Below are 13684 nucleotides of genomic sequence, written 5' to 3'. Positions count from 1 at the left end.
GTTTGGAGAAGGGACTCCTGCAAAACCACAAAGGACACTAAAATAAGAACCAGTTAAAACAAAACCATTGTCTTAGTAGTAGTTATTCACTACTAAACTGAGAAACAGATACAAATAATGTATCTTTCTCCTTAGAATGTTTTTCAATAAATTGCTTGGGGGGGGGAAATATAAGAGTAGTCAGCAATGAGTAAATTAGGGTTTAAGGCCAACCCTTTTTATGCATATGAAACAACTTCTCAGGTACCGTCTTGCAGATAAAGAACACTAAGATTAAAAGCAGTTCACTACACTAAAACCTATCTGAAACTCTATGCTTTATTCTCTCAAGCTCCAGACTCAGGGAGGGAGGCTATTTTTCTCATTACGTTTTCAGTTATTTCAATCGGGTAAGGGAATGAATGTTAAAGAATTAAGAACATGATTTTTTTTTTATTTTTGGGTTGCTTTTTTTTTTTAATGATTTTTGTGTGAGTGTACCGTCAAATCAGATCTGACTGGTACAGGAGGAGATTGTCCCTCCTTCCCCAACAGAGCATCTGGTGGATTCGAACCGTGCGCTTCTGGGATTGTAGTTGCAGCTCCTTGTAGCTAGGCCACCAGAGCTCCCCCACGATTTTATTTTTAATTTCTATTTTATTTTGGAAAAGTTTCTGATTTACATAAAAATTAGAAAGATGTAAGTTTTTGAAAAATTTACACTTTACACTGTAACAGCTTTATTTCTTATTACTTGATTTTTTTGGCAAAGTTTACATATTGGTTTTTCACTCAATTGTATTTTCATATACTTTGATACAACAAGTGATCATTTACAATGTCTAATCAATTCTTTAGGGAGCACTTGTGGCCTTGTGGAAAGAAACCGTGATGCAATCCCAAAGGCATGTGACTCGAATCCATCAAATGCTTTGCAGGAGAAAGATCGGCAATCTCCTCCCCTGTGATTAAACTGCTTCTGAAAACCCACTGGATTATCAGCTATGGATGGGTTGGTTCCAACTCAATGGTAAACAACAACAATTAATTCTTTAATGTGTATTTCTTTCCTGACACCCAACTTAACTATATATTAATTTTTCCTACCTTCACATTCTTGTTAGTCATCCAAGTTATGAATCAAGAGTACCTATCAACAACATTGTTCACTATATTTTTGTCTGTTTCTAGGTCTGGGTTATTTTCTGAATGAGGTCATACATATTAGCAAAGACACAGTTTTAATAAGTGGAGACTGCCCATCTTTCTCTTGTGAAGCAGCTGATGGATTTGAACCACTGGAGAGAGTGCCACCACTGTTGGGTTAGCAGTGTATACACTAGGCCACTAGAACTCCTTAAATCTTATAAAGGTTCCCTAAATTAGTAGTTTTTAGCCTTGGCTCACTCCTCTAAGCCAGGAATGCTTTTTGCTTACCCTCGCACTGTAAAGGGGTTCTGAGAAGAACAAAAGTTGATATAAATTAGGCACACTATTAGAGGGACATTCCCGTGTGCTCACTTGATGCAAAAGCTCACTGTTTAAAGAGGTAGGTAACAGGTGTGGTGTTTTCTTCTCAGGATGATGAAAATATTTTGAAACTAAACTACACAATACTGTTAATGTACCAAACGCCAATAAAATCTCCATTCAAAATTAGTCAATTTTATCTGGGGGGAAAAATCCAAATAAAATAAACTAAAAAAATATACTCTGCTAAGTTGTGTGGTACCATAAAACACAATTACTCAACAAGGAATAACTTGGGCCAAGTTTTCAGACGCATGTCTATCCTCTGCTTTACCCCTTCCATATCTTTTCATTATTAAGAAAAAAATCCACTAATAAAATCGCTATTAGGGACAAAATCCAAATTCTGTGCCAGGGCCCAGAGGTACTTGCCTAACCTGGATTCCACCTCCCACTTCCTCGTCACCTCCTCTTTGTCCACCACATTCTCCATGCATATCTGCTTCTATCAGTTCTCAGAACACGGATAGCCCTTCCTTACCCCAAGGTTTCTGGAAAGTTCTCTCTGTGGCATTTTACATGACTAGCTCCTTCTCACACTTCAAGCCTCAGTATACATTTTACCCATAAAGGTCTCCAAAGTACACTAAGTGGAAGCCCCTCCTGTCATTCTTAGAAATGACAATGAGGAATTATCAAATATAAATTAACTACATATTACAATTCCTTGTCAATCTTATTTCCCCCTGCACCTCTAGCACTTAACATAGTGCCTAGCACCTAACTATGGCCAAAGGGCTTAACAAATAATTGCCTGAACTTGATGAACCAATTAATGAAACTGCTGTCAACTCTCTCTTACCTGTGCCACCGGGCGAAAGCAGAGACGGTGGCAGAAAAGAAAGAAAACCAGTGGATGACCAAGTGCTCTGAGCTGGCAAAAAGTTGCACAAGCCACAGGCCCTGAGTATGTCCAGGGAAGGGGACCCTTCTACTATCAGGAATTGTGGGAAATGGATTTTCTAGACACATTTTTCTAACATTTTCCAAACAGAAGTGTCTGAGGAAGCTCAATGTATGAACAAAATGCCAACAGGATGGAGTAGGGGCGCTCGATGTGGGTTAGGGGTAGTGATGACAGCCACCTCCCTCCCTCAGTCCATCCCTGAGAAGCAGTGACCACCACGCCTCTGAGAAATTGGAGTCTGAGTGGAATTTAACTGTGACTGCTTTATGACTAAAAAGAAGAGTCAGGATTATTGAGATATCATTTACATATAATAAAATCCACCCTTCATAGATGTACTGTGCTACAGATTATGATAAACATCCTATCACAAATTCCCACCACAGTTAAGAAATTCCCCCATTCCACCTCCGCCCCTGTGCCCACTATAGTCAATCCTCTGCTCCAACCTGTAGCTCTTGGCAATCATGGTCCCCAAAGTTTTATCTCTTTTAAAATGTCATAAAATGGAATCCTATTGAGAGCAGTCCTTTGTCTTAGGCTTTTAAAATTTTTTAAAAAGCTTCTGATTTGAGACCAATGTTTATACTACATAGTGCTCCTATTAATCCCTCTAAAGAAAGAAGGAAAGAGTAAAACTTACCTTTTGGAATACTTGATAGTTGGACTTGGACCATATATCAAGCTGGAGGGAAAAGTGAGAAACATTCATTTTAGACTTTTTTAAGAAACGACTTTGCAACGACATATATACTTGACTGTGTTTTGTGTACTGCCAAGTCAACAACCCCCTCTTCAAACTTATGGTTACAGAATAAGAGAATCTCAGGGTAGAAAGGAATCCGAAATCTCCTTTTTATTAATCTCAACATCAAGAAAACAAAGATTCTCACCGCTGGGCCAACTGGCAGCATCGGTCTGGATGGTGAAGAGATTGAGATAGTTAACAGTTTTAGTTTACTTGGTTCCACAGTCAACATTCTTGGTAACAAAAGCCAGGAAATCAAGAAACAAATTGGAAAGTAATTGGAAAAGTCAGCTGTGAGGGACCTCCAAACAGTACTGAAGAGCAACGATGTCAGGCTGGAGACTAAGGCACGCCTGATCCAGGCTATAGTCTTTGCAATTACGTGCTATGCATCGGAGAGTTGGACAGTGAATAGGGATGACAGAAACAGAATTGATGCCTTTGAGTTGTCATGCTGGAGAAGAGTATTGAATAAACCATGGACTGCTAGGAGAACAAACAGGTTTGTCCTGGAGAGGGTGAAGCCAGAATGCTCCTTGGAGTCAAGGATTCTGAAACTTCATCTGACATACTCTGGGCATGTTGCAAGGAGGGACTGGTCCTTGGAGAGAGACATCATGTTTGGAATACTGGAGGGATGATGACACAGGAGAGCAAGACCCTCAGTGAGATAGATCGATTCTGTGACTGTGGTGGTGGAATGAGTGTGTTTGAGACGGCAAGGCTGGCACAGGAAAGAACGGTGCTTAGGGCTTTTATACATAGGGTCACTATGAGTTGCAAGCAACTCGATGGCACATAACAACAACAACAACAACAGTAATTTAAAGAAGTCAAAAGAAAGAACACAGAGTAAGGAGGGAAATAAAATCTAAGCATTTGTTGCCTTTCGGTATCTCTGACTTGTGCTCAATTTTCTAACCTCAATTCCGATCACTCCTACAGTATCAATTCTCCACTGATCTTCGGGCTTTCCTGCAGAGTCAAATTCTGCCTCAGGACTTTTGCATTTGTCTTGCTCTTTGTTTGTAACAAGGATCCCTGTTAGCCCTGTGGGTAAAAGCATATGACCACTAACCAAGAGGCTGGTGGCTGAAATCCAGAAGACACTCCAACGGGAAAGGTGCCCTACTCCTACTGTAAAGATTGACATGCTCGGGAACCTGATGGCGACTGCGCGGCAGTGGGAGTGGGACTGCCTGGTGGCACTGTGAGTGAAAGCATGCAGTTGCTGACCCAAAAGTTATTAGTGTGAGCTTAACAGCTGCTCCCAGGAGAAAGGCAAAGCAGTTCGCTTCTGCAATCATCCACAGCCTTGGAAATCCTATGTGCAGTTCTACACTGTCCTACAAGGTTGCTGTGACTCGGAATCAACTTGAGGGCAGCAGCCTTGTTTGTTTTCCTACAATGTTTTTCCTACAGGCTTCAAATGACTCCTCCTCTCCTTCCCACTTTTGCCCCAAGAATCCTTCAGTCTTGCAACTTGAGGCCTGAATTTTTCTTTCAGTTCTTTATGCTTAGAAATGCTGAGTGTTTTCTCTTTTGGCTTTCTAACTCCGGGTCTTTGCACATTTTGTCACAATTTTGCTTGGCCCTTTTATATCTTCGTTAAGTCCTTTCTCACTATTTCTTCCTTCTACTATTCTACAGAGAAAAGCAAGTTTCAGAGTCACTCCTGCCATTTGCTTTCCCTTTTCCTTTGTCCTTTAAACACCTTTTGCTTTCTTTATGTTGATGCCATCCCACAACTTGTCTGAAAGCTTGGTTGTCAGTGTTCAAGGTTTCAAATTTACTCTTGGGATGGTTCCTCAATTTAAGTGAGCTATGGTCAAGGTCCTATTTTGGGTCTCATGAATTTATAATTTTTCCTCAGCTTGAACAACTGATGGTGTGCTCTGGTAGGTTGCCGGCCTTGTTCTGAATTGCTCATAGTAAGCTTTTCCACTGCTTCTTTCCACAGGTGTAGTTAACTGGATTCTTGTCTAGCCCATCAGGTGAGGTATACTTATGCTTTTTAAATGAGCTATCATTTATTTTTGAAAGGAAAAAGTCGGTCATATAAAACTTCATCACTCATCTCTGACTTAATTTCTGTTATCAAGATCATATTTTTCAGACTACTAGTCCTTGTTTGTTTTCAACTTTTGTGTGACAATCACTACTTATTATTACTACATCTTGATTGCATGTTTGGTTAATTTAAGACTGCAAAAGTTGGTAGAAATCCTTAATTTCTTTTTGGCTTACAAGGTTGGTGTATATGATTCAGAAGATGAAGAGGAAGCATTTACAGAAGATGATCAACAATTACGACCTTCAGTATGAATAGTACATCAACACAGAAAAAATAAAAATAAAAATTCTCACATATGGGTCATGACAAATGAAGAAAAAGACTGAAGTTGTCAATGATCTAATTTTACTTGGATTCACAATCAGAGCCCCATGGAAGCAGCAGCCAGGATATCAAAAGATACACTGGATCTCTTTAAAGTGTGAAAGAGCACAGATGTATAATATGCTTGGGAAAGTTGGACAATAATTAAGGAAGATCAAAGGAGAGTTGCTACTTTTGAATTGTGGTGCTAGCAAAGAATATTGAATGCAGTATGGACTACCAAAAGAACAAATTCATTTTGGAAAAAATGCAGCTAAAATGCTCCTTCGAAGTGAAGATGGTAAGACTTCATCTCACATACTCTTGGCATTTTATCAAGAGGGGCCAGTCCCTGGACAAAGAAATCATGAGAGGAAAGATCCTCAATGAGACAGACTCACAAAGTGACCACACCCCTGGGCTTACACACAGTAGAGGCTGTGAAGAAGGCCCAGGATTAGGCAAGCTTGTGATCTTTTGTACATACATATGGGCGTTACAGTTAGTTGGAGCCAACACGACAGCAGCTAACAACAATATCATACCTTTTTAATAGTTCAAATGTTAAATAAATGGAGAGACATTGTCAGCTACTCTACCTAAAATATATTTTCAATACTGGCTGTCTTAATCTCTTTGCCACTAGTAGTTTAACACTTTGTACTATATCAGGTCTTTATTTATACCCTAATTATTTGTCTGGCTTAGAGGAATGTCTATCTGTGCTTCACTGACTATGCAAAGGCATTTGACTGTGTGGATCACAACAAATTGTTGCTAACCTTGAGAAGTATGGGAATCTAGAACACTTGATTGGACTGATGTGAAAACTATACTTGGACCAGAAAGCAGTGCTCGGAACAGAGCAAGGAAACACTGCATGGTTCAAAATCAGAAAAGGAACGTGTCAGGGATGTGTCCTGCCTCCAAACCTTTTCAATCTATATGCGGAACAGGTCATTCAGGAGGCGGGCTTTATGAGGAGGAATGTGGCATCAGGATTGGAGGAAGACTCATCAACAACCTGTGATATGCAGAAGTCACAACCTTGCTTACTGAAACTGAGGTAGATCTGGAGCGCCTGTTGCAGAAAGTCAAGGACTGTAGTTTTCAATATGGATTGAAGCTCCACATCAAGAAGACAAAGATTCTCATCACTGGGCCAATTGGCAACATCATGATAGATGGAAAAGAGATAGAGGTTGTTAACAATTTCAGCTTGTTTAGCTCCACAATCAACACTTTCGGCACCAGCGGTTAGGAAATCAAAAGATGAATCGCACTGGGACAATCTGCTGTCAGGGACCTCTCCAGAGTACCGAGAAGCAACGACGTCTGCAAAGAGACTAAAGTGCGCCTGATTCAGGCCAGGTCTCCACAGTTACTTGTTATGCATCAGACCACTGGATAATGACGAAGGACGGCAGAAGAATTGAAGCCTTTGAATTGCGGTGACGGAGAAGAATACTGAACATACCATGGACTTTCACTTTCAACAGAACAAACAGGTCTGTCCTGGACAGGGTGAAATCAAACTACTCCTTGGAGACAAGGAATGTGAAATTCCATCTGATATACTTTGAGCATGTTTCCGGGAGGAACAGTCCTTAGAGAAGGACATCATGCTTGGAAGTGTAGGGGGACAGCACAAAATAAGAAGACTCTGGATGAGATGGAATTACACAGTAACTGGGATCATGGGGGTTAGTTCGTTAGTCAATGAGACTGGTTCAGGACAGGGCAGGCTTTAGAGCTAGTGTACACAGGGTTGCTATGAGTTGCAGGTGGCTCGATGACATAATACGGTGACATAATAAGAACAACATAGGAATATTAAGTTTAGTGAGGGCTGAAGGCTTGTCTCACTCACCATTGCCTGCCTAGTTAGCCTAACACACTGAAGGCATCAGCAAGTGCTTCTGAGTGGAGGAAAAAAAGAAGCTTCCAAGTGTTGAATATGTATTTGGTGCCAACCACTGTGCTAGTCCTTCTACACACACTCCATCACTTAATCCCTAGAACAAGCCAATGTAGTTATTCTCATTAGCTTCCACACTACTTTCCACTCATAGGTACTACACAGATCATCTGGAGACTTCTATGGTATAGCATGGTGGTACACAAGCCTTGCTAAGTGTTTAGAGCCACTGAGGGATTTTGTGTCTTTAAATATTCCTTGGTTCCTCCCCTGAAGTGTCTGAACTGGCAACTTTACAGAGTGGGCTCAATCTACGCCTTCCTTTCTTTGTATTTTTAGTAGGTTATCTGTGACACTCGGTAAAGCTGGGAACCTCTGATCTAAGGTGCCCCCTACTGTACAAGTGAGGAAACAGAAAACTCCAAAGAACAGGAATAGAGTTCCTAGTAAACCCAGCCTCATCCTCCATAGGCCACACTTGTCATGCTCAGGGTACTCAAGGTGGCTCATTTTAAGAAAATAGTTTTGGTTTTACAGGAATGTATGATAAACCAAATAAAAGCCTTGTCACTGTTTCAAGAATTTAGAATAAGATGGGTATGGCAAGAAAAGAATTATTCCACTGCAGTGCTGTGAGACAGCTCAAGAATAGCGCAGATTAAAAGAGGAAGCCATCAGGGAGTCCCATGGGTGCTAAAAAGCCAACTTTAATATATGAGTCCAAGACTTGAGCAAATTGAAACACCTGGTCAATGGGCCTCTTGAAACCTGCCTTTGAGGTTGGCCAGTGGTCAAGGTTGCAACTTGAGACGTGACTGTTTAAACTTGTATGTTGTTATTGATTTTGGAACACAAGAGAGCATGAAAAGCAATCAGGAAGACTCTGCTAAGAAAACAGGAAGTGAAGTGAAGAACTTTAGAGTTCTGCTCTATTCTGAGGAAAACACTAAAACTTGGCTTTCAGAAAAATTTTGGAAATTAAATTTGGATTGTTGGAAGCCCCAAATTCCATTTTCTGTGGCTCTTTTCCTGTTCAAAATCAGTTGAGAAGATTTATGACCAGAAGAAGGCTACTCCAGAACCTCTCAACACACCTGCTGGAGAGGTAGTATAACCGTGCAAGTCTGCTCATACGTGTATCCATTACTTTCATTTACTTAACGGCATCCAACCGCCTGTGCTACCTCTAAGCTTCCACAGAAATTGACTCCTTTAGCCAAATTGTTCTTCAGAAAGGTTGAGTCAAATTTCTGTCACTGTTCCCTCATATCAACCAACTGATGGGAATATGAATTTTTATAATCTTTAGGCATTACAATTTTAATTTCACAGGCTTAACAACTTGTGAGGTGAGGGCGTTGGGGTGGGGGGAATTGACATGTTAACTCCAGTCAGATTTGAAGAAAACCTTAACAGAAACATATGAAATGAATTTCCTATATTGTTAATCCTGTTGAGGAGAACTACTGTGGGACAGGTGGGGGGGGGGTCACATTGAGAAGGGTGAGGAAGGTTTACATGACTTTGGTAGTATAGTAATTTAGTCCAGGGTTGAAAAGATGCAGCCTTTAAAGAAAATACAGTGATTGCAGGATGACTAAGAATTACTTTTTGGATCTTTAATTTTTCCAAGTCACTGCCAACGGTTAGATGCCAAAGACATTAAATCTAAATTTTAAGAGGAGTAACATCAGTCTGAACCTGAAACCAAAACCGTTTCCTTCCATTTTAAGCCCCAAATGGTTTCCTCCCAAGTTTTTCACTGCTTATTCTTCTGCCTGTTAATATCACATATAGACAGATCATGACATAAGCACAGAACCCAAATAAACAGAAGAGAAAAAAAAATCAGTATAACTAAAAATGTTTTAAAAATCAACCAAAAACTTGACTATCTGTAATGTTTTAATTAAAAAAAATCACCTAGAGATAAATATGCATAGGATTAATTAAGAGACAGACTTTCCAACCTAATTGTGGATTCTCAAAACAAACCAGGCCCATTCAAAGTGAGAATGCTGCTCTTTTTAAAAGGCAGTTTAAATATATTATTCAGTACCCAAGGGAACAGTTCCTACCATCTGGAAGAGAAAAAATTTAAACAATATGGTCTATTTACCTGGTGTACTCTGGTGAGAAAGGGATCCAATAACAATGGCTTTCCTCATTTTGCAGTGAATGCACAGCAGGTGGTTTGTACTTGATTTTCTGCTAGATTTATGCCAGAGAAAGCCATTTAAACAAGCATTCTAGAGTCAGTGCCCTGCCTCTCCTAGGGGCCAGGAAGACTTCAGAAACTCATTTCAGGGAACCAGGATGGATCTCAGGGAATACTTATTAGCGTCAATTTATCTTCTGTAAGGAAGAACTTGGCGACTTATTTATTTTTTTTTTGCTGGCTGCAATATCCAAAACCCTGCTGCCTAATGAAGGAGAAATGATTCTGAACTATAGGGTAAGCATAAAGAATATGAAGTACCTCTAAGATTGCAGACAAGCATTAGAAACACTTAAAGTAGGAAAGTCAACCCATGGTTATCTGCAGTCTTAAGAGTAAACTCCTGAGTTTGGGACTGGAATTCATGTTTTAGGGCAGGGATTGTGGTCTACTCTCAAGTAAATGGAAAATGAACCTGATATACGACCAACCACTTTAACAATATACATCTGCTCCTCAGATAAAAAAAAAAAATAAAAAATTAAAGACTTCTAAAAACAAGTAAAAAATTAAAAAACCCTCAAACTAACTGCTGTTGAGCTGGAACTGACTCACAACTGACAGCAGATTTTCGAGGCTCTAAACGGCACAGGAAGAGATCACCCTTTTTTCTCCTGTGGAGCTGCTGGCGGATTTGAACTGTCAGAGAGGTGCAGTCTTTGTATGGACTATACCACTACAGCGCAAGTAAAAATAATGCCAATAAAATTTTCCCACCAGAACAAACTGCTAGCATAGGTGAGGTAAATCTGGCTGTGCCAATCATGCCCTGTCACCATCTCCAGCACAACCTACACGGACAGGCAGTGTTAATGGTTATTGTGCATATTGCCCTGTGCAATTCTTATAAAAATCCTATCAAAAAATGTTAGCATGATAGAATGAATTCTATTTCACAGATGAGGACACTGAGGCTCTGAGAAGTTAAGCAACTTGCTGAAGGTCACACATGGCTGAGAATTCCCAAACAGGCCTGTCCCCAGAGGCCCAGCTCCTCACCTTGGAGGAGGGCGGACTTTCAGCTAGAGTTCACTGGAATGTGGACCTGCAGCACCGGGACACTCCAAAGTTCAACAACATAAATCTGCTTTGAGGCATGTTGGGGTGACAGTCACTGCTGCTAAGATTCATTTAGCAGCAAGTAAAAATCCTGGCAGCTTATCAAAGTTACCAATTCTTTACTTGATGTCAGAAAACAGTATAATGAATTATAAATGATCCAAAATCGACACTCCCAAACAAACTTATAAGCTTCGTAGGAGTTTCAAAAGCATTAAAGACTTTCTACAGGAGTTTCATCTTGCAAAGTCAACAGGTAAAATTTGTCAGTAAGATTACAAACCAGCCAGAGTAATGGATTCCTCCATGGTTAAATTTTCCAAATTCTAAGCTTCTCTTTGGTCATCTTCTTAAGCCGCACCTCCCCGGGAGAGTGAAAAAGTGAACGTGCTCTCCCAAGGAGTGCACAGTTAGAGGTCTATTATTCTTCAACTTTTCACTTTCAATCAGGACATACATTTGTTACCAAAAAACTGCTGAAAGCACAATTTCAGGGCATCCTCTGCATATGAATTGAAGTGGATTCCCCTTCCCTGGCTTTCACCCTTCCTCCCTATGAGTAACAAGAGGCCATTTTTCTGAAGGTCGTCTGAACAATTTCAAAGGCTATAACAAATCAAAATGTTCCCTGCATCTAATATCAAACAGGGCTGATGCCAACACTTATTAGAGAAATCAGATTCAAGCTTCTCCCAGCCCCCTCGACCCAAACACACACACATATCCAACTTTGAAGTGGGAAGAATGCACGGATCAGAAATTACCCTGGAGACAGTGCTCACTGTCTTTGAAGGTTTCCTTTGATACCACCATTTCTTTTCCTCTCTTATGCTAGGAAGCTAAGAGCTGCCTTTTTTTTTTTTTTTTTTATCGATATGGGGTAATTAATGAAGCCATAGCATTAACATAACCTAAATCCTCCAAGAGGATAAATTCAGCTGAGACACCCTTATATGTTTGCAGTTAAGTCTGACCGGGACAATATCAAGACAATACCCACATATTCATTTTAAATCCTGCCTTTTCACATGCTGAGTCATGGTCCTTTGCTACTTTCCCAAGTACAAGGAAACTGGCAAGTCTTAGAAGCATTTTTACATTTTATGAGCCACGCTAGTCTAATGGTGTTTAGTATAGTAAAAAAAAAAAAGAGAAGAGAATCAGGGTACAGAAACTGTACAATAAGGTGAGTGGTGGTAGTTAATATTGCAGACCGAGCTGGGATTCTGATAGGGGAATAAGACCGGCCAGAATCTGGGGTCATGGTGCTCCCACTGTAGCAATAAGGTTAACTAAGTGTTTAGAAGGTGCTGGTTGCTTTAGGTTTGAGGATACAGACTACGGCAGAGGCAGACACAAAGAGCCCAGACAAAGCTCTGAGTCACACCCACTGTCTGTGAGCCAAGCACGCGGGGCAAGCACTTGGGCACCAAACCAGCCAATGCAGGACTGTATCTTTCAAACAGCAAAGCGGTGATCAGGAATTTGTTTTTTTAGACCACCCCTCGGGATTCTTCCAAATGGTACTTTATTTTTTTAGGACGTGCCAGACATTTCAACACATTAATTGCACTAATGTGTGTTCTGTGTATAAATATATACAAATACACATATGAGTCCCAGAAATAGAATACTAGTAATGTCTAAATGGCTTTATTTTTATCTTTCATAAAGTGCTCTGGGGAAAAAAAAAACCCAACAACAAAACCCAAACCAAAACAAGAGCTAATCAAATCGGCGAGCATTAGATTCTGAGCAAAGCAGTTATCTGAAAGCTCCTCTAACAAATATTGCTAATGTACCTTTAAAATAACAAGATCTTCTCAGTCTTGCTATTTTCAGTTTCAAGGTTTCTGCTTACCATCGTGCGTCAATGTATATAAAGTTTTATAAAAGAGGACAAATATGTTGCCTAGGAATATAAGAACCTAAACAGTTATTTCCTGAAGCATGGGGAATTCATACCACCTGATTAGGAAAATACGTGTGTGCGTCCATCATTTATTCTTTGATTTATTTATGACTGTGTTCCCTGCTGTGTCTTTCAATTCTCACCTCGAATTTTTAGTTCTCTCACTTTTCCACTCCAGCTAAACTGTTTTCATATCCCAATCATGTGTGAAGGGGTTGGGTAGTCCACCCCTCCCTCAGTATCTGTTGGGCTCTCACAGTTTTCCAGGTACTCAGTTGTGTCCTATGGACACCAGAGACCAAGGACAGACTCTGCGGCCCCAAGGAAGTTCTGAAAGATGCAGGTTCTGAGATCTGGGTCTGTGTGTCCATGAGCAATTTTACTATTCCAGTTCTCGGTTTCCTTATGTATAAAAAGAACGACAGAGATTCTTATGTTTTTCAGTGACAGTCATGGCATTGTTAGGAGTCAGTAACCACTGTAGGCAAGTCTGCTGAGCACAATTCCTACCAGGCCAATCAATGTCAATATTGTTAATATTTTTATTAACTGCAAGACAGATATATAAATGAAGACTGAGGATGTAATAATTCTAGTACTAAAAAAAAAAAAAAAGAGTATTCAAGTATCTATGGATAATTTGCACTGTACATAGAGGTAGACTCAAGACTGGCCATCGTTAGGTGCCACTGAGTCAACTATGACTCACAGAGACCCTAAGAACGATTGATCTGAACCTTGTCCTATCCTGTGCCATCCCCACAAAGCCTGAAACTTTAGCCTATTGTATCAATCACTGTAACAATCCATCTTGTTGAGGATCTTCCTCTCTTTTCCTGATGCTCTACCTTTCCCAATGACCGTTTGCACTCTTCCTGGATGATACCCTTGATATCCTCCCACAACTCATCTGGCCTTCGTTCATTAGTGTTCAAAGTCTCAAATCTGTTCCTGAGATGGTTCTGAAATTCAGGTGGGATAGACTCAAAGTCATATTTTGGTTGCCTTGGATTTGGTTTAATTTTCCTCAGCTTTA

At 40.2% G+C, this 13684-nt stretch overlaps 1 protein-coding gene across 2 annotated transcripts in view; it reads right to left on the bottom strand.

The window, feature by feature from the left end:
* The window catches only part of LOC102845747 (mediator of RNA polymerase II transcription subunit 27-like), a 308803-nt gene that overhangs the window by 23040 nt on the left and 272079 nt on the right, over positions 1 to 13684 (bottom strand). For both annotated transcript variants that reach the window (XM_006894415.1, XM_006894416.1), the window contains one exon: positions 3060 to 3101. In XM_006894415.1, coding sequence (XP_006894477.1) covers positions 3060 to 3101 — 42 coding nt within the window. The remainder of the gene's footprint in view (positions 1 to 3059; positions 3102 to 13684) is intronic.

This window comes from Elephantulus edwardii, unplaced genomic scaffold, assembly GCF_000299155.1.
Source record: "Elephantulus edwardii isolate Elephantulus edwardi_28Jun2011 unplaced genomic scaffold, EleEdw1.0 scaffold00141, whole genome shotgun sequence".
NCBI classification, from domain to species: Eukaryota; Metazoa; Chordata; class Mammalia; order Macroscelidea; family Macroscelididae; genus Elephantulus; species Elephantulus edwardii.
This window is presented reverse-complemented; position numbering and strand designations above follow the sequence as displayed.